Source organism: Mchenga conophoros, linkage group LG7 (genome assembly GCF_057382185.1).
Source record: "Mchenga conophoros isolate Kocher_MC1m ecotype Shallow Benthic linkage group LG7, M_conophoros_male_GT1.1, whole genome shotgun sequence".
NCBI classification, from domain to species: domain Eukaryota; kingdom Metazoa; phylum Chordata; class Actinopteri; order Cichliformes; family Cichlidae; genus Mchenga; species Mchenga conophoros.
This window is the reverse complement of record NC_140532.1, coordinates 67,734,984-67,754,304: the sequence shown is the minus strand read 5'-3', so window position 1 is coordinate 67,754,304 and position 19,321 is coordinate 67,734,984. Positions and strand designations below refer to the sequence as shown.

General features: G+C 44.0%; 2 protein-coding genes across 3 annotated transcripts; both read left to right on the top strand.

Moving 5' to 3' along the window:
- The first annotated feature begins 192 nt into the window (after positions 1-192).
- On the top strand, positions 193-7,788 carry LOC146571680 (ceroid-lipofuscinosis neuronal protein 6 homolog). Its single transcript, XM_085280950.1, has 9 exons — positions 193-331; positions 1,368-1,533; positions 2,625-2,745; positions 2,994-3,092; positions 3,181-3,369; positions 3,943-3,998; positions 4,217-4,339; positions 6,846-6,974; positions 7,338-7,788. Exons 2-9 carry the CDS (start codon positions 1,454-1,456, stop codon positions 7,483-7,485), a joined length of 945 nt encoding a protein of 314 aa, XP_085137076.1. The 5' UTR covers positions 193-331; positions 1,368-1,453; the 3' UTR covers positions 7,486-7,788.
- A 1,324-nt stretch (positions 7,789-9,112) lies between these two features.
- Positions 9,113-17,710, top strand: calml4b (calmodulin-like 4b). Of its 2 annotated transcripts, XM_085280952.1 has the most exons (5): positions 9,113-9,166; positions 9,242-9,272; positions 11,969-12,109; positions 13,134-13,322; positions 17,372-17,710. In XM_085280952.1, exons 1-5 carry the CDS (start codon positions 9,164-9,166, stop codon positions 17,467-17,469), a joined length of 462 nt encoding a protein of 153 aa, XP_085137078.1. In that variant the 5' UTR covers positions 9,113-9,163; the 3' UTR covers positions 17,470-17,710. The 2 variants fall into 2 exon arrangements, with proteins under 2 accessions (XP_085137078.1, XP_085137077.1); XM_085280951.1 differs by lacking the exon at positions 9,113-9,166 and having other exon boundaries at positions 9,177-9,272.
- Positions 17,711-19,321: the final 1,611 nt, after the last annotated feature.

The following is a 19,321-nucleotide window of genomic DNA, read 5'->3' as shown; positions in this document are numbered from 1 at the left end:
ACTATAAGCACTGGACTCTGGGTGTGAGTCTCCGGGCAGCAGCAGAGCGAGTGGACCGGTTAGCTCCGACGGCTAACTGCTAACGTCAGCGAGCGGCTTCCAAAAGCGTGTCTGAGGTCAAAGGTCAGATAAATGACACCTCCTGTTGTTGCTGAAAATAAAAACGACGTCCCGCAGCGTCAAACACTCAGAAACAAACAGCTGATTTCAGCGTTCACGGAAGTTTCCGCTTTAAAACACCTCCGACAGGAACGTTCTCCAGCAACTTCTGTTCCCGCCTCTTCTTCTGCTGCTCACCGCGAGAGGGCCCGCACTGCAGCGCCACCCTCTGGTCCGGGTCAATTACTGCATCTGCTCATCAAAACAAAAACCGTCAGGATAATCACGAGATATCCATTTGAATTGGTTTAGTATAAAACAATGACTTTAACTTGAATTTTAAATTAAGATAAAAAAAAAATTATATAGATATTTTTTGCCATTAATTTCCCAAGCTTCAGATTATTTTGAAATTTGTCTAAATATTTCATATATTTCGTAGTTTGTTTTTAAAATTGCCTATAATTTATTATTATTATTATTGTTATTATTATTGTTATTATTATTATTATTATTATTATTATTGTTATTATTATTATTATTATTATTATTATTATTTTTCACATTTTTAAAAAGGAAATCTTCCAGTTTTTCTTTTGCTTATTTTAAATTTTTGTGTCAAGTTGTGGTAAATTTGCAATTTTTATATTATTAATTTTTGATATGTGTCATTAATCAATTTCTTTCTTATTAATTGCCATACAGTTTTTTTCTCTAACACTTATTAAAGTGTGAGTGTGGTGTTTTTCTTGAGAGGCCATTAATCCGTTATGTTCTGTACATTCCCTGATTTTATGCTGCATTTCAGGCAGATTCATTTTGAGACTGTTTGACTGCTTAAAAAATGTAGTTGTGATTATGTGGTTTCAAAGTTTGGGTTTTTTACTTTCACTCGGCAGGTGAAAAGATGAGCTATAGCTGTACTGTCCCAGTCAGCCTGATGTCACCTGAAAGCAGTTCAAACTACAAAGTGCTGACTTTCAGCAGAGCAAGCTCAGTCTGAGCTCAGCTCAGTCAGATGCTGCAGGTTCATTTTTTCCTTTTCAGTAAAATGAAAACATGTTTTTGAGGTTTTTATCTCTTTACACTGAACTCCAGGACCATAAGCTCTGAGATCAGCTCATCTAAACCAGATTAATCTAATAAAAACTGGGAGGGGGGTTTGTGCAGATTAATGCTAATCTGCTGACAGATTAACCTGATGGATGGACTTCCTGTAGAAGCTCTGTGTTTGTGCTGGTGAAATCATTTGCTTTGATTTATTTCAGATGAAGAGAAACCGTTTCTGGAGCACCGGTGCTCGCTGTGGGACTGACACCTCGGTGGGAATGAAAAGGACAATAACGCAGAGAATATGACTTTACGGACAGACACGAAGACGTCCACGAGGAAGAGAGAGAACCCAGCTCTGCGTGCAGCAGCTTTCATGTGCAGGTTTGTGCAGTTCAATTTCTCATAATTCCCACCCATAATCAGTTATTCACCTTTAATTAATGTCACAGCTTTGGACCAATGATTAAAAGACATCTGCAGACGCCTCTACAGAAACATCTAATTTATTTATTTACTAATTAATTCATGAGATTAGATGAAAATTTTAACCTCTAAACTGTGCCATCCATCCTTGCATCCATCTATTCGTCCATGTCCTTGAGTTCTCCTCAGGGCTCATAAAAGTATTCCAGATTCAGCTCAGGGCCTCCTGTTAGTCCGACTTTCCTGAAAACACCTCATGATAAAGAAACGCTGCTGTAGTAAATGAAAGAAATATCTATCAGCACAACTCTAAAACGTGTGAGAAATAAACTACATTTTTAACTGTGCCTCATGATGAAAATAATAAACTTCTTCGATTGTGAAAAAACAGGAACTTCTGTTAGTTGATTGTCTGTTTCTGTAAAACTTGTAAAAAATGTTTAAAACCAACACTTATGTCTGCTTTAACACATCCAGAGCTGTTCATTTGACCAGATTTGGGTCTTTGCTGGGCCACTTTTGGCCCCCAGACCTTTTGTTTGACACCCCTGGCCCAGAGAAAGGTGGCCCCTCCTCCCCAGTCCTGGCTCCAGGGTCAGGGCACTTGATTTCTTCTGTGTGGCCCTCTGGGCCCTCATCCAGGACCAGTTTACCTCAGGAGCCCGCTCCACATCCATAACTCAGCTCCTGAGATCAGTCCAGCGTGTGCGCCCAGACGAGGGCTCTGTGAGATTTCAGACAGGTCTGAATATCAATTTAACTTCAATGGAAGACAAGCTCTTTTTATTCATACGACCCATTCTCTTAAACTAGTCAGTATAAGCTTGTATAAGTCTGAGAGTCAGAGTCCACTGCAGCCTCCCTTCAAACAGGCTCTGTGCTGTTGTTTCAGACCTCCTGACGTCCGTAACCTGTGAAGGCTGGAGACATTTTTCACCTTTTGCAATCACCGAGCTCCCATTTTCCCGTCTTCCTGTTTCAGCTGCTTCTATGTTTTTTCTGTGTTAACGGTGCGTTTACGTTCCTCCGCTCGTCTCTGTGTCCTGCAGCCGCTCGGCCGGTTCCACGCAGGTGGAGGCGGTTCTGCCGAGGCCTCGCTTCCACCTAGACCTCTGGCTCAGCTTCACCTTCCAGAATTGGATCCTGGATGTTGGCCGTCCTGTCGTCATGGTAACAAAACGATGACTAGCGCTTAATTTCGGGACTTTCTATTTTCACCCAGAGGGAGCCTAACAGGACATTCAGCATCTGTTTTGTTCTGCTGCTGAAACGTGATCGCTTTCAGTCGTCGCTATATTTTCATTAAGACGCCACCTCGCTCATCTGCATTGGAATAATAATAATAATTATTATAATAATAAAGCATTAGTGGAATAATGTTGGGAAAACCTAACCATGAAGTGTCTTGTTTTTGGCAGCTCGTCCTCCCTGCCGATTGGCTCCCTCTGCAGCATCCTGGGGTTGCAGACCATCTCCACTTCCTGTACAACGTCACGGCTCCGCTCATACTTCTCAAAGTAACTGTGACGCGCCTCAGGCTATCCCACATGACGAACTCCTTTGGTGTCGATTTTCTGAGTTTTAATTGACTTTGCTCCGTCTCAGATGCTTGAACGCAGCCCCTGGATGCTCCCGGGCCTCGCCGTCCGCCTTGGCATCATCGCCGTTTCCATGGGAACCACCCTTCACTTGGTGGCAGACTCCATCACGAGACGCCTGCTGCTGATTGGTTACCAGCTGCACCTGCCTGTTAGAGAGAATCCAATAATGAGGAACCTCAAACCTTCGGCCCTGGTAGGTGCTGCACTCGAAAGACCGAATAACAAACAGTGAGAGGACCCCGGACCGTGAACGGTGGGAAAATATACATCTGAGCTCAGGAGGGGGTCCTTGAGCTGAGATCCTTCTGTAAGAACCGAACCGCTCCTCCTCCTCCTCATCCTCCCTCGGTGTGAGTCAGATTTAGTGAAACGGAAGCTGAACACTTGTTCTCCTGATACAGAGTTCAGCTCGTCCCCATTACAATCTGAACTGAATGCACAACAACACAGTGAGAATTTAAAGGACTCCAGGTCTGTTTCTGACACATTGATTCTGATCCTTCAGTCTAAGTTGGTGAGTGAAGTGTGGTTCAGAGAAAGTAGAATGTAAGAAACCTCCACTGATCTTCATACAGAAGGCAGCAGAAATCTGACAGCTGACACCAAAACCTTCCAGATGGACGAACAGCGCCGCAGACCCGAGGACACATGTGAATCTGAACTTGGGGAAACAGTTGAATGACTGATGCATCATCTGCTATTTGAGAAATAAAACAAATAAATGAATAAAATTGATTCGTGTTCATAAAGTTTTTGTGTTTTTCAGGTCGACGTCTTTGAGCTGCTGTTTCACTACGATGACACTGTTGGTCACATGATGTGGTAAGAAGAGAAAAAGCTGTTGTGTTGTGTTAAGCGATGACTCCACATGCGGACAAAAATGTATAATTATAATTAAGCACAAGTGCAGAAAAATGTTGCAAAACAGACAAAAACAAATGCAGCTTTAAATTCAAAGGAAAAGCGATTTTTCAACAAAAGAGCAGACGATGTCGATGTTTGACATTTATTCTTGTAACGAGGATCGTTTTCCTCCTTAGGTACGTCCCTTTCTTCCTCGTCCTCGTGCTCTTCTTCAATGGTTGTTTCAGTCGCAGGGAGCAGGAGGAGAGGATGCCACCGTCAGCGTGGATGCTACTCGCTCCAAACGCTGCCTACTACTGGTCAGTCTGCTTTACTACAACATCCTCTGCACATGCTCTGTCCGTGCTTAAAGTTCAGTCCCTGCAAATATCTGAGGGAAGAACAAAACTTACTTTTAGGTTTTACTGATACTAATTTAGCTCATAAACAGCATGTGAAGGGCTGGAGGTGGGTTGCAAAGCAGCTTACAGGCGTGCAGCAACGTTAATCCAGAGTTTTAAAGAAAAAGAGCAACTTGGAATAATAATTGCCAGTTTTGATGAAATGCGTCCGTCTGCCCTGTGAGAGCCAAGACATCGAAAACACATCATCAACGCTTCGTCATCATCAGGTGACGTCTTCAGTCTCAGCTGACTGCAGCTTTCCAACCTTAGAAACAGGACATTTGCATAATGACTGAAACCAGCCCACTGAAGGAACAATGGGCTGTGAGGTCACTTCCTTGATCAATAATATGCAAACTGTCTTGACCACCAATCAATGGCCAGCATTGTAAGATGGTGACAGATGTACCCTTAGGCCCCTCCTCCATTCAGAGATGGTCTCTACCCTTTTCACATAAATGGCCTCCTTGACTCCGCCTTCAAACCAGCGTTCCTCCCTGTCCAGGATGTTACATCCTCATCATTGAAGGCGTGGCCACTGGCCTGTAGGTACATGTTTCAACACCAAGAGGTCACCTGGATGAGTGACGGACCGTTTCTCCCACTGAAAACTGGACGTAGCGTCTTCAGTGGGCTTTCTGGGATTTCCTTACCTGGATGACTGAGCATCAAATAAGCTGTTATTTTCATCTCAGAGGAACATTAACCACAGAGTTTTCTATTTAAACCCAAAGTAGCTAACAGATGGAGGCACCAAGTGAAACCTGTGTTGGCTGAAAGTAGTAATTAAAAAAGTCCAGCAGCAGGTACATAAATCTGCATTTAGTCTGCAGTGAGAGGTTTGTGTATTGTGTGAGAGTCAGACGTGCAGAGGCTCATTCTCGACTTTACTCCAGGACATTTCCATATTTTTGAGACACTCACTCACACAGCCAGCCAGGCAGAACAAAATTAAATTCATTCATAATTAAGAAGATCTAAAGAGCTCAGGGGTCAGGTGGCTCCCAGCAGCAGAAACAACGAACACAACGGAGAAGCTTTGAAGTTACAGAGCATGAAATATTCTCCCAGTATACAATCACAGCGGCACACACACAGTTTAGATGCGTGGACGTGAAAAATATACAGAATGAATTTTGACTAGTGCGTGAGTATAAAATAAAAGCATGTTTTTATTTTTAGTTTAAGACGCCATATTTGCTTCTTTATGGACAAAAATGACCTTTGTGGTGGCCGAGTTGGACTGAAGCTAAGTGATAAAATAATATTATCATTTTTTAAATATTTGTTTTAATCACAGGTCACAGCTGAAGTCACAGATAATCGTGGATATTTTGAGTTTTAATAAAGAAATATCAGTAATTAGAACTCTTATAAGTTAAATCTTCATTATGTTGAATTTCGGACATTTGAAAGTTTTGCTTTAATCTGCTGGCTGTCCTCCCACCAGGTAACAGCTGAACTCACCTGTAAATAGTTGAAGAACAATACCCGACCACCTGAGGCTGTGTGTGTGTGTGTGTGTGTGATCACCTCCAGCTGTTAGTAATAATTGATTAGCTGCTTCTCAGGTGTTGCTGACTTCCTGGTTTATGCAGTGAGGACAGAATTCAAGAAGCGAGTGAAGGTCGACTCAGACCTTTAAATACCAAACGAGTGTTTTACTTTGTGCTTCTGCTGGTTGCAGTTTTTAAACCTTTGCTCGTTCTCTGCTGTTAAATTAAAGCAACTTTTTCAGTTCACTGCTCCCTTCAACATAAACGCATCAAACAGGTGAATGGCTGTTTTCACACACAAACCTAAAATTCATCATTTTTCTGACACACAAATAGTGAAAGCCTCAGACCTCTGAGTGTGACGGAGACAAAGTGCGTTCTGCAGCTGGATAGCAAAAGGTTGCTGGCGGATGCAGGAAGTTTCAAACGATTGTGATTCACTGTAACTACGGTGACCAACTGTCCTCTTTTTTTGCACTCGTTGACTTGTAAAAGCCTATATGACCTTTTTTATGTCACCATTCATTAACCGTACAGAGAAAGCATAGTTTAAATATGAAACAGTGTTATTAAAGTTCTTCATGACTGGTCCAAGTGTCCTATTTATTGAAAATCAAAATACGGTCACCTTACTGAAACACACACGGTGGAAAACTGCCCGATGTGCACTTATGTTGCACTCTGGTCAGTTAGAATTACACTGAAACTGAGTGGAAAACACATTTTTAACATGGCAGGAAGCTTCCTCACACTCACCTATAGAAAAACAGCTTCAAAACGAACCGACTGGCTCCTCCCCTGAAATGATCCCTGAAGCGGCTTGGTCTGCTTACACCAGTGGACGTTTGCAGGGCGACTTCACCCACCGGCCACCTGATGGAGCCACTGAGCTGATTGGTTATGCTTCTCTTTGTCCCTGGCGACAGGTATTTAATCACAGAAGGACAGACCTTCATCCTCTTCACCTTCACCTTCTTCGCCATGACCACTACAGTGATGCATCAGAGGAGGCGGGGCTTGTTTCTCAACAGTGATGGGCTTTTCATGTTCTACAGGTAAAAAAAAAAAAGAGAAAACGCAGCGAATGAGCAAACTGGGAAACATAAATAATTATGTTTTCAGGTTTTTAGTCGACCAACATTAAAGGTTCAAGGTTAAGTTGGTAATACACCGACTCATTCAGGCTCTCAGGATCAATAATAGTTAAAACAACATCTCACATCATTAACGCAGACGGCTCGTTTTCACTGTCCTCCACCCTTTTCTTCTCCATCTGTGGGCCCAAAGCTCCGCTCACACAGGCGACTGTTTGGTGACACGCTGGGGAAAATGAGCATTTCCCAACTGCTTGTTGAGTGGTTGCTGCCTTCCTGCAAACTCCTACATAAGATGTCCTTTGTTTGACTCTGTGCTGATAGTTTCTCTGCAGCTCTGATCCTGGTGGCGATCTGGGTGGCCTGTCTGTGGAACGACAGCATCCTGAGGACGACAGTCCCCGGACTGATCTACATCCCACGGCCCTGCACCGTCTACACGCTCCACCTCCACCAGATGAGCCACATATGACGGAGTTAGAAGGAGAAGAATGAGGATCTGTCGCAGAATCACAGGAACGCCATGATGAAACTGTTTATGGTTTTCACTGGATATTAGAAATACAGCCTCACAGCATCCACACTTTTCCACCTGTTTATTACTGGGATACAAAAACTGAAAGCAGCTCACAAACCACCAAAAATATTCATTCTCCTCAGCTCACGCTCAAGGATTTTCCCTAAGAAACATGAAAAATGCAGCTGAAATATATAAAATCAAATATTTGTTTAAATATGCGTGGATATATATGTGAATAAAACTGAACCAAGTAAATGTATCTGAATACCCAAAGTCTCAGTTCTCAGATCTTTTAATTTAACCTTCTTTTTAATTTAATTTGGAGGAGTTATGCCTCAAAAACATCCTCAATGTATTAAATTCAGCAGCGTGCTCTAATACAACCTCAGTTCATGTAGAGAGAGGCTTCAGGCTCAGAGTATGGTTTATACGAGCACACCGCGATAAGAGCTCCGATAAAGACGAAGAACAACGTCACAGCGATGTGTTGTATCAGAGTTATTTCTTGTTAAATCATATTTCTCATTCAGTTCAGTTTTATTTATACAAATCACAACAACAGTTGCCTCAAGGAGCTTTATACTGTAAGGTCGACCCTACAATAACACATACAGAGGAAACCCAACAATCATATGACCCCCTATGAGCAAGCACTTTGGCGACAGTGGGAAGGAAAAACTCCCTTTTAACAGGAAGAAACCTCCAGCAGAACCAGGCTCAGGGAGGGGCGGGGCCATCTGCTGTGATTGGTTGGGGTGAGAGAAGGAAGACAGGATAAAGACATGCTGTGGAAGAGAGACAGAGGTTAATAACAGATATGATTCAATGCAGAGAGGTCTGTTAATACATAGTGAGTGAGAAAGGTGACTGGAAAGGAAAACTCAATGCATCATGGGAATCCCCGGCAGCCTACGTCTATTGCAGCATAACTAAGGGAGGATTCAGGGTCACCTGGTCCAGCCCTAACTATATGCTTTAGCAAAAAGGAAAGTTTGAAGCCTGATCTTGAAAGTAGAGATAGTGTCTGTCTCCCGAATCCAAACTGGAAGCTGGTTCCACAGAAGAGGGGCCTGAAAACTGAAGGCTCTGCCTCCCATTCTACTTTTAAATAACCTACAGTGAGCGATTCACCGAGTCTGTCTTTAGACAGAAGAATTCACAGGTTTCCAACTAAACAGCATTTTACAGATTTAAGATAAAAAAAAATATGTGTAGCTCTAGAAATAATATTAACCTTTAATCCTTTTCTGCTCCTGTGCATCGACTCTCTGAGAGTATCTGCTCCATCTAATGAAAACTGAATTTTGTTTCAAATAATTGTTGATTTTGCAGCAGTTTTTAGGCGTTCAGGAGTCCTCCAGTGTTGACTGTTCACCTCTGACCCTGGTCACGTGGGTCAGAGGTGAACAGAGGTGTGTAGGAGGCTTTCAGCTGCTCGTATGTGCAGCATGTGTGATATTAAATATATATGCTTTCAAACATAAACGCGACACCTCAGCAGCAGAGGGATGAGCCTGGCTGTCCCAGCCAGCATCCGCCGTCCGCTCCCGTTACATTCCTCATCTTTCAGAGCGTGGATCAGTTTTCCTGAGCGCTGACAGCCGGCTGCTTCGTCACAACAGCAGACACAATGGTGAGATAACGTCCCCGCTGAAGCTTCACGCTGTCGTCCAGATTTCTGTTAATGCTGTTCCTGCTTTCATTCCAGGCAAAGTTCCTGACTCAGGATCAGATTAACGGTAAGATGCTGACACATGTGCCCTTGCTGTCCTGACACAGCTGCTTACTGCTGGAACTTAAACTGATGCATTCAGATGACGAAGCGTTGACCGTGATGGTCTCTGTGCAGCAGGAAGGACAGGTTATTATTTCAGCCACAGGCAGCAGGACTTTAATCAGACAGAAGAGTCTTGTGTGGCCGCTGCGGCACAAAGCAGCGCTTGTTCCAGTTCAGCTGACCTCCCTGACCCGCTAACGCGATCAGACAGCGAGGGTCCGAGCGCAGTGTTTGCTAATGAGGAGGTATTGCATCCAAACACTGATTTTCAGTCTGCTTGTGTTTGGTGGTTTCTCATCTTCCAGTCTGTTAAACTGCCGTCAGGGCTTCCCACGGGACACAAGTTTATTCTGACACAGGCGAACATGCACAGATGCAGCTTTTATTCACTCATTTTACAATCAGTTTCGTGTTTTCAGCAAACTTAGTGTCTGCGTGGATGACAGTCGAATCAGCTGGGAAGAGTCATTAAAAGATGAAGATCGTGAGATTTCCCTGATGTTCCAAACACAACAATGGAAAGGGAAGAAGTGGCTTTTCTTGTTTGAGTTGTTAAAATCATTAAAATGTCTTTAAGTGTCAAACAGTTTGACAGGATGGAAGAGTGGACTGGAAATATCTCAGCTGAGGTCACAGGATGTGTTCTCGATGTGCATCCAGCCTGTGAAACACCAAAAGTCCCAAGAGCTCCATCTCAGACTCTGCAGACCTCAGTTAGCAGGTTAAAATCTGTGACAGTGCAGCTAGAAACAGACTGAACAAACAAGACTCGTCTCTCTAAAAAGAACAAGGCAGCACGTTTTAGTTTTTCAAAGCCTAAAATCCTGCTCCTCACATACAAGGTCTTAAATAATCAGACCCCATCTTATCTTAATGACCTTGTAGTACCATATCACCCTATTAGAGCACTTCGCTCTCGCTCTGCAGGCCTACTTGTTGTTCCTAGAGTATTTAAAAGTAGAATGGGAGGCAGAGCCTTCAGTTTTCAGGCCCCTCTTCTGTGGAACCAGCTTCCAGTTTGGATTCAGGAGACAGACACTATCTCTACTTTCAAGATTAGGCTTCAAACTTTCCTTTTTGCTAAAGCATATAGTTAGGGCTGGACCAGGTGACCCTGAATCCTCCCTTAGTTATGCTGCAATAGACGTAGGCTGCCGGGGGATTCCCATGATGCATTGAGTTTTTCCTTTCCAGTCACCTTTCTCACTCACTATGTGTTAACAGACCTCTCTGCATTGAATCATATCTGTTATTAACCTCTGTCTCTCTTCCACAGCATGTCTTTATCCTGTCTTCCTTCTCTAACCCCAACCAATCACAGCAGATGGCCCCGCCCCTCCCTGAGCCTGGTTCTGCTGGAGGTTTCTTCCTGTTAAAAGGGAGTTTTTCCTTCCCACTGTCGCCAAAGTGCTGCTCATAGGGGGTCATATGATTGTTGGGTTTCCTCTGTATGTGTTATTGTAGGGTCGACCTTACAGTATAAAGCTCCTTGAGGCGACTGTTGTTGTGATTTGTATAAATAAAACTGAACTGAATGAGAAATATGATTTAACAAGAAATAACTCTGATACAACACATCGCTGTGATGTTGTTCTTCATCTTGATCTTCGCCTTGAGGTGACTGTTGTTGGCACTATATGAATAAAATTGAATTGAATCAAAGCTGCATGTAAACAAAGAACAAGACTTCAGCAGCTTGAAGAAACCAAAGACCTCATACAGCCGTCAGCACGGTGGAGGAGGGACGATGATCTGAGTGGACCATGAGCTCCTCTGTAGAGTCAGTGTGAGGCCGTGTGTCCCACAGCTGAAGCTTGGACCAAACCGGCTCATCAACAGGACAAAGAACCCAGCACAGCAGCAGGTCTGCAACAGAACGACTGAAGAAGGAAAGAATGGAGCTGCTGCAGAGCTCAGAGAGCTGTGCATGAGCGGATGTTGCAAACCTCAATGAGGCGACGCAACTAAAACTCCTCCACAGTGATGAGGCAGATAAAGACATCACTGCACGTTATTGGTGCTAAAACAGGTTCTTCGGCTGGAGTGAATGCAGAGTCCTGTGAAGCACGGCTGTGTATTACATAGTATGTACAGTGGCTTGCAAAAGTATTTTGCCCCCTTGAACTTTTCCACATTTTGTCACATTACAGCCACAAACATGAATCAGTGTTATTGGAATTCCAGGTGAAAGACCAACACAAAGTGGTGCACACGTGAGAAATGGAACACAAATCATACATTTTGTACAAATAAATAACTGCAAAGTGGGGCTACCTCACAGCCACACTCTTTGTGGGCAAGTTCAAGGGGGCCGAATACTTTTGCATCCACTGTAGTATGTGAACAGATGTAACCTTGGTACAGAAAGATAAAGGCGCCTTTGAGGCTCATTTGCAGCAGATGGGACGGGCACGCGTGTCCGATTGGTCTCGCTGCCTCTGGAGGAGCTGTGAGTGAAGTTTAACACGTTTGTCTCAGGAGTGAAGGCTGAAGTTGCTCTTTAGTTTCCTTTGCACCTTGTTAGCATCATCCACCTTCTCCCAGCAGGTGACGCACTCAGGCTGAGACCTGCTGACATCACTGATCCTGCTCTGTCCACATGACAAAGCAACAATGTGGACTCCTGCACATGTGTATAACGTGCTCATGTGTCCGCAGAGTTTAAGGAGTGTTTCTCGCTGTACGACCGCCAGCGGAAAGGCAAGATCGAAGCCAAGGAGCTGATAACAGTGATGCGATGCCTTGGGTCGAGCCCCACCCCCTCCGAGGTCCAGCGCCACCTCCTGAGCCACAACATGGGTAGAGTATTCCCGAAATCATCCTTCCGACTCCTTATTTCTGATTTCTGAGGTGACGCAGTAATAACTCAAATCAGGGAAAGTGCTGAAATGAAACAGTTCAGCTCACCAGCCCACGAGCAGCGCAGCTATTTCAGTGAGCAAACCAAGCATTTATCACCTCATGTGATCTTAATGGCTCCATTTGTGTTTATCAAACCTGACCTGCTTGCTTTGTCCCCTGTGTTGCCTTCATCTTCCTCACCGCACCAACGGAGTCAAAAACATGTGAAAAGTTGTCGGAGACGCAGATGATTGATTCTCTCGGCCTCCACTTTCCCCCGTATGCTCACGAGAGGCTGTGGAGGTCCTGGAGGAGAGTGTTACTGTTTGGATAATGTTCACCTTATTTTCCAAAGACTGGAGACCCCGGGGCAGATCCCTGAGATCAGGTCTCTCAGCTGGGTCAGGTGGAGGACGTGGCAGAGGAATGAGACCCTGATATGCAAGATTGGGCTGGTATTTCCATCATGTTTGACAGAAGGGGCTGAGATAAATAATCCAATGTGGACAGATTAATGGATTTACCTGAAGATAAAGATTTTAATATCCTGAGATCAAGAAAAAGTTATTCAGTCATTGTTGTAAGAAGACAGCAAGCCTGAACGAAGCTCCTGTTTCCATGTCAGCGCCCCTGAACCTTAGATTTCCTGGAAAGCTGCGAAAGTTTGAGGAGTAATTTTAAATTTGCTGTAGTTTTGATATTTGTGTCTGTTTCCATAAAGGAGGTGATATTTGTTTTTCCTTGTTTCTCTCATACACACTGAGATCAGCCTGGAGGAAGCTGTGTGTGTTCTGGTTAATTAACTGCATATCGTCAGCAGCTACCTCACAGCCACACTCTTTACATTTGCTTTTATTGCTTTAGTGTTTGCTCATTTCATATACACTGTGTGGTACTTTCTCCCCCGCCCTTCCCTTCTCCTGCAGTGGCCTCATTTCTTTGTGCCAGTAAAAGCAGATCTCTGTTTTCTTTCTGCTCACAGGCCGGGAAGGAGAGCTGGACTTCTCCACCTTCCTGAGCATCATGCACCGGCAGCTCCAGCAGGAGGCGCCAGAGCAGGAGATTTTGGAGGCCATGAGGATGGCCGACAAGGAGCAGAAAGGCTTCATCCTGGCCTCTGAGCTGCGAGCCAAACTCACCGGGCTGGGAGAGAAACTGACAGACAAAGAGGGTGAGTGTCTCCTAAAACCACTCACATTTAACCCTCTCGAGGCAGGCGTTGCAGATTTGCAACAGTTAAAAACTAACAACCCGATTACCCCACATACATGTTTTATGAGTTTTTTTTACTCAGAAGTACCACTGCAGGTATTCTCTTGTGCATTAGCAACAAAAACTTAATTTGAGCCTGAGAGGGTTAATCCAGTCGCCTCAAGGTGCTTTATATTGTAAGGTAGACCCACAATAGTACATAGAGAGATATACCCAACAATGACCCCCTATGAGCAGCACTTTGGCGACAGTGGGAAGGAAAAACTCCCTTTTAACAGGAAGAAACCTCCAACAGAACCAGGTTCAGGGAGGGGCGGGGCCATCTGCTGTGATATAAGGAAGACAGGACAAAGACATGCTTTTGACAAGTGGAAGTGAATCCTCGTGCACGGTGTTGTTACAGGCAGCAAAGTTACTGCTCATTGAGCTCTGCAGTTTTCAGCATTTCAGACTTTTAATCCATTTCTACACAGAAGTTGGTGACAGTGAAAACAGAGCTCTGCAGCATCACAAACCAACAACTCAGCATTTTGCTTCTTTGTTGCCCACAGATGGCTGAGCGAGATTGTTTCTGTAGACTTTAATACCTGAAGCCTCACATAGCAAGAAGAATGCGTGCTGTTATGCATGTGGAATGAACACGAGGAGTGTAGGAGCCATATGAGTTGTTCCTTTTTTGATTAAGTGGGTTGGTTTAAATGCAATCACTGTACTGGTGCACGGGCGTGGGGCGTGACTCATGGGTGTGTTAGGTGGTAAATGTGGTTGCACTCACCTGTTCACCGCACCTGATGTTGATGAGCAGAAAAGTAGGGTGAGCATGAGGGGAAACCTTCTGTCGACCGCAGCTTGAGTCAGCTTGACTGTAACTTGATGTATGGTTTATGCACTAATTTATGCCACAGGCCGATGTTGTAGTTTGGTGTAGTAATTGGGGGAATTTTTTGTGAGTTGCAGTTATTTTGTTTGTGCAGTCTGTGCATTTGTTTAATAGTTTGATCCCATGTGCTGATTCGTATAGTGGACAGTACCATGTGGAATAAAAGGAGCAAATAGTACAGAAGTGCATCTCATGTGTTTCCTGTTGTCCTCATGTTTAGCCTGCCGCGGCCGTTGGTTGGAGGAGCCGCAATAAGGAGGTTCATAATATTTTGTGTTCTTCTCCACATCCTGCAGGGTTTTGGTTTGCACTCGTCTGACTGGTTCCCATTCTCCACTTTAACTGCTGATAAAAGGTCGTTTAAGGAGCTCCTATCAGAACACGTCATTTCCCCGAGGACGCGTCTAATCCATCTGAATGATTGTGTCGTTTCCAGAGAGAGGGAACACCTTACACTAATCCATCCTTCTTTCTTTCTGTTGCTTTCATCATTACTGAAACAAACTGGCTGCATCTCTGTTTAAATGATTGGCCTGTTAGTAGAACTGCCATGTTTGATCAACACATCCACCAAGTCACTGACGGGTCAAAAAAGTGCAACGCTAAAATGCAATTTAACTTAAAAAAATGCTAATAGTTATTGAAACGTTTAATATAAAAACTACAGAAATGGCTGGTTTAGTTTAAGTTCAGTCAAAAAGCTCATGAAACATGTCGGTCTTATTGGTAATTAAAGTATTTTATGTCATCATTTCTTGATCTAAGTAGCTCTCTGAGGCTCTCTAAAGAGAAGGTTGAGAAGCAGGAAAGAGATTTAAAAATGCTCCCAGTTATTAGAAATGGACGAGTCCACTGTAAGAAGAGTCATGAGTCGTCCAGGACCATTGACCCGACTGAGGAGAGCATGTTTTGTGATACTTCAAATAAAAGAGAAACAAATGAAGCCTGTCCTCATTTAGAAGAATATTACTGCAAAACTATTTTGCACTGAGCACACTGTGCTTTCAAAGAGCCGCCTCTTTGGAAGAAAGCGCTCTGCACGACTAATTAAAGATAGACTTGTTTGGCTGAAACAGACCATCGATGTTTTTAGCGCAGACTAAAGGCGCTGAAATCCAAAAACAACTGTGGAGCCCGATGGAAGAAATGCTCTTTCATATCAAAGAGTGCTTGAAGCTAGCGTGAGGCTATCTGTCCGAAAGTTAAAACAAAAGTCCAACTTTGAAAGTAATAATGATGCTCAGCACGCTAACAAATACACCAAGGAATGGCTCAGAAAGAAGAGATGGAGGTTATGAAACACCAAGAGCCCCAAAATCCCACCGAGGGAAGAAAAAGACATCATAGAAAACCTTCAAATACTTTTTGTAACTGATGAATTTGGAGAACTTCAGCATTTGGCCTGGCTGTGCTGTTACTTTTTTAACAGCATATTACATTAATATTTATTTTTGCTGAATAACGTAGCAGCTTCAGCTTCTCCTGTGGTGGTGTTCAAGCACTCGGCTGTTATCAGTTTCATCTGCGATGCCAAAAAACCCAACACAGGCTGTAAGGCAACATTTATGAACAGATATGACTTTCTATGAAAACTCAATGAAAGGATCTATTACTCAATGTCAAACATATGTTGTGTAGCGCTTTGCAAAAATCTCGAGCCACTCTTCATGTCTTTACATCCATGTAGGTTCACAGTCATTCAGGTCCTGGAGCTGGAAAAAAGAAGGAAACATGACGTCCTTTAGTTTGTGAAGACTTCTTCATAAATGCCACGGCTTTATCGAGAGGCTGTTTGGTGTCTCCAGTGTCTGAGCACTCCTCACTGCACTGCTACACTACGCTGTTTAGTTTGTGTCTGAGTGTGTAGCGTGGTCTGAAGTGCACTGGGATGTTGAGACTCTCCTGAGTTTCTCTGATAAACCTGCTACATCAGGGATGAAGCGTTGTTCTGTTTGTCCTTCTCATCCTCCATAGCTGGTGTCTGATCTTCTTTTTTCTGCATCTTTGCTGATTTGATGAGAGCCACATGTTACACATGCTTCCTTTACGTGTGCGTTCCTTCTTTCTCCCTTCAGGCTTAGAGGGAACATGTTCTGCCTGGTGTTGGGTCCTGTTACTCCAAGTCTGTGTTCCAGAGGGTGATGGGAGTCAGAGAGGAGGTACTGGTCCATGTGTGTGGGCTTCTGTAAACTTCAGTGTTGAGGTTTCCATTGTCCTCAGTGTTCATGGCACTGTTATCTTTGTGTCTTCCCTGGTGTATTTGATGTTTCTATCCAGATTTGATTCCACTTCTTGGGTTTTGATTTTGACCCAGGTGTCGTCCATGTATCGGTATCATCGGCTAGGTGCTGTCCCTTCCTGCATGTAAACGACGGGCGATCGTGGCTCAAGAGTTGGGAGTTCGCCTTGTAATCTGAAGGTTGCCGGTTCGAGTCCCGGCTTGTGAAGCGCTATACAAATACAGACCATTTACCATTTCAAAGGTTGGACACACCAGGGAGCCCATGGCACATCCATGTTTGTGTCTGTAAAAACCCTCGTTGTGGAGGTGTATCAGGGTGAAGCTGGTTCTGTTTTCTGTCTGCAGTTGTTTCCTGACAGTCTCTGCTGCCTCGGTTGTAGGGATACAAGACTGAGACCACATCAGAGGACACAATGGTTTCATCTGGATCCAGTGCAAGTTTCTGGACCGTGTTGGTAGAGTTGGTGGGGAGCTAGCATGGTGGCGAGGTTCTTGGAAATGTTGTAGGAGGCTGAGTTTATACTGATACCCTGTCACCCGCCGTCATGTGGGACCTGTGAAATTCTCTGTAAAGGGTTTTAATGAGAACTTTATTTAAAGAAATTGGCATCTAATTTCCATCATTTTATTCAGGACAACCTGAATGATCAGAATAAATATGCTTCATTCATGTGACATGAATGCACACACTTATGGCCCTGAAACAGAATATAAAACTAAATATCAGAATTTCCTTCTAATCACAGACAAAAGCTGATGATTGGTTTGCTTTTCTAAAACTGGAGCTGCTGACAGGGAGAAGAATGGATACACACTTTCTACAGGTTTCTATTACATCTGGAACAAATGAGTTAACTGTGATTGACAGCTGTGTCTGTGTTTTCAGTGGACGAGCTGCTGCAGGAGGCGGGTGTTGGAGCAGATGGGCGGGTCCACTGCGAGCAGTTCGCTAAAGTAGCGACACGCTGCCACAGAAAGCACTGACGTCACAACTGACATCCTCTCTGCTGTCGAAACAACGACACTGTGCTCAAGCGTCTCCACGTAGTCAGAGTGTAGATAAAGTCAGACGTTTGGAGGCAGGTCCGTCTTTCACTGCAGCTGCAAACTTTGCATGTGACAAATAAAAGGCTTGACTGGTGAGAAGGAATATTTGCAGCTGGAAGAGCAGCCGCCTTATTTCTATTAGAAGAGAAAGAAAACAAAGGGACCATCTGACGCACAACACACAGTAAAAATAAAACCTTTTGTTCAGAACATGCTGCCTCCTTTGATTATTGTTGCTATACTTCAAGCTTTACTTTAACTTCACATGAACTGGCAGCCAAGTGTCTCATCGTAGAGACCATCACCATCATCATCTCAGGTCGCTGTGTTTGCACAAACTGACATCAGTCAGAGGAGAGTCTGTGTTCCCTCACTCCGGGTGTTCCTGCTCTTACACTGGAACGGAGCAGGAACTGGGATGGGATGGTAAAACTGACACCTTTGACTGGCCCCATTAACTCATTTCATTTCACTTTTATCAGTTTTCCCAATTTATTATAATTTTTTTGTAACTACAAGTTTAACCCCCCCCCAAAAAACTCAAAATAGTTTATAATTGGAACAAACAAAGAGTTGATTCGTTGGGGACAAAGACAGTGAGTCCGCTGCCAGACTGATACCGTCAAACTTACAGATGGTGTGTTCCACATTTTCCACGAGGACCTGGGAGAAAAAACCAAGACGACTGGAAAATAAACGATGACACTTTGGTGATCCGATCTGTCGAGGCGTGGACGCTGAGGGTGTGCTGTGGTATCTGCACCGACAGATGCTTCACCTCCTGTAAGCTGCGAGGTTTTTGTCCAGCACGTCTCACACATGCACGATTGGACTGAGACCCGGGAATCTGGACGCCGCCTTCTAACATCAGCTTTGAGGTTCTTGCTCCCTGACACCTGCAAACAGGAGCCACGATGCAGAGATAACCAGTGCATTCACTTCACCCGTCACTGTATCCACTCTAACAATAAATATAAATGAAACAAAAAAACCCACTGATGTCAGCAGCCTCCACCTGTCCGGAGAGGCTGGCCGACGCAGAGATGGCACCAAACCCCAAATTTCAGTCTGAGAATAACTCAGGAAGAGCTCCAGACCTGAACCAGAGCAGCACGGCTGCTGCTGGATTATGTAAAAGTGAGTGATCAGGTGACACTTGTGCAGAAAAGTCAAGAAGCTGCAAACCGGCTGTCAGGAGAAGTACTGATGAGCAGAGGGACTTTGATTAATATTTTGTAAAGATATCGAGACGTTTAATAGGCCTACATCAAAGAGAGAAGATAAACATCAGCTGTGATCATTTCTCATGTCAGTATCAAATGAAGAGGATGATGAGGCACGAAACAGAAAACCTTTTCATCTTTTCGTGTATTTATTTTTAAAAAGAAAAACTAAATGGAGTCAAGCTGGGAGATTATTCCGCTCAGAGGAAGTTATTCCATTCCATGTCTCTATCCTGGACTGCCCCTGATTTTGTTTTGTTGTAAAGACTTTATCAGTTAATCAGCATCGATTCAGCCAGAGTTTAATAGTCAGAGGAACATCTCTAACAGGGACGTGAAGTTGGCTCTGAATGTGAGAATGTGAGGTCCTGGAAACAGCTGACAGAGAGGACGCCTGTGCAGGGGTCACCGAGGAGTGTTTGTAGCGGCCGGTGTTACTCGGGCTGCCTGTTTGAGTATTTCTGTAACTCCAGCACACAAAGTGAACTTGCCTGATGTTATAACTGCTTATTGGTCTTGACTCATATTTTTGACACTATAAAGTTCTTTTACAGGCACAACGAGCC

Excerpts from the sequence above, each read along its gene's own strand:
- LOC146571680 (XM_085280950.1), top strand. The coding sequence starts at position 1,454 with ATGACTTTACGGACAGACACGAAGACGTCCACGAGGAAGAGAGAGAAC. Across the intron at positions 2,746-2,993 it reads TTGGCCGTCCTGTCGTCATG|CTCGTCCTCCCTGCCGATTG; the intron begins GTAACAAAACGA and ends TGTTTTTGGCAG. Across the intron at positions 4,340-6,845 it reads CCAAACGCTGCCTACTACTG|GTATTTAATCACAGAAGGAC; the intron begins GTCAGTCTGCTT and ends CCCTGGCGACAG.
- calml4b (XM_085280951.1), top strand. The coding sequence starts at position 9,218 with ATGCTGTTCCTGCTTTCATTCCAGGCAAAGTTCCTGACTCAGGATCAG. Across the intron at positions 9,273-11,968 it reads GACTCAGGATCAGATTAACG|AGTTTAAGGAGTGTTTCTCG; the intron begins GTAAGATGCTGA and ends ATGTGTCCGCAG. Across the intron at positions 12,110-13,133 it reads CCTCCTGAGCCACAACATGG|GCCGGGAAGGAGAGCTGGAC; the intron begins GTAGAGTATTCC and ends TTCTGCTCACAG.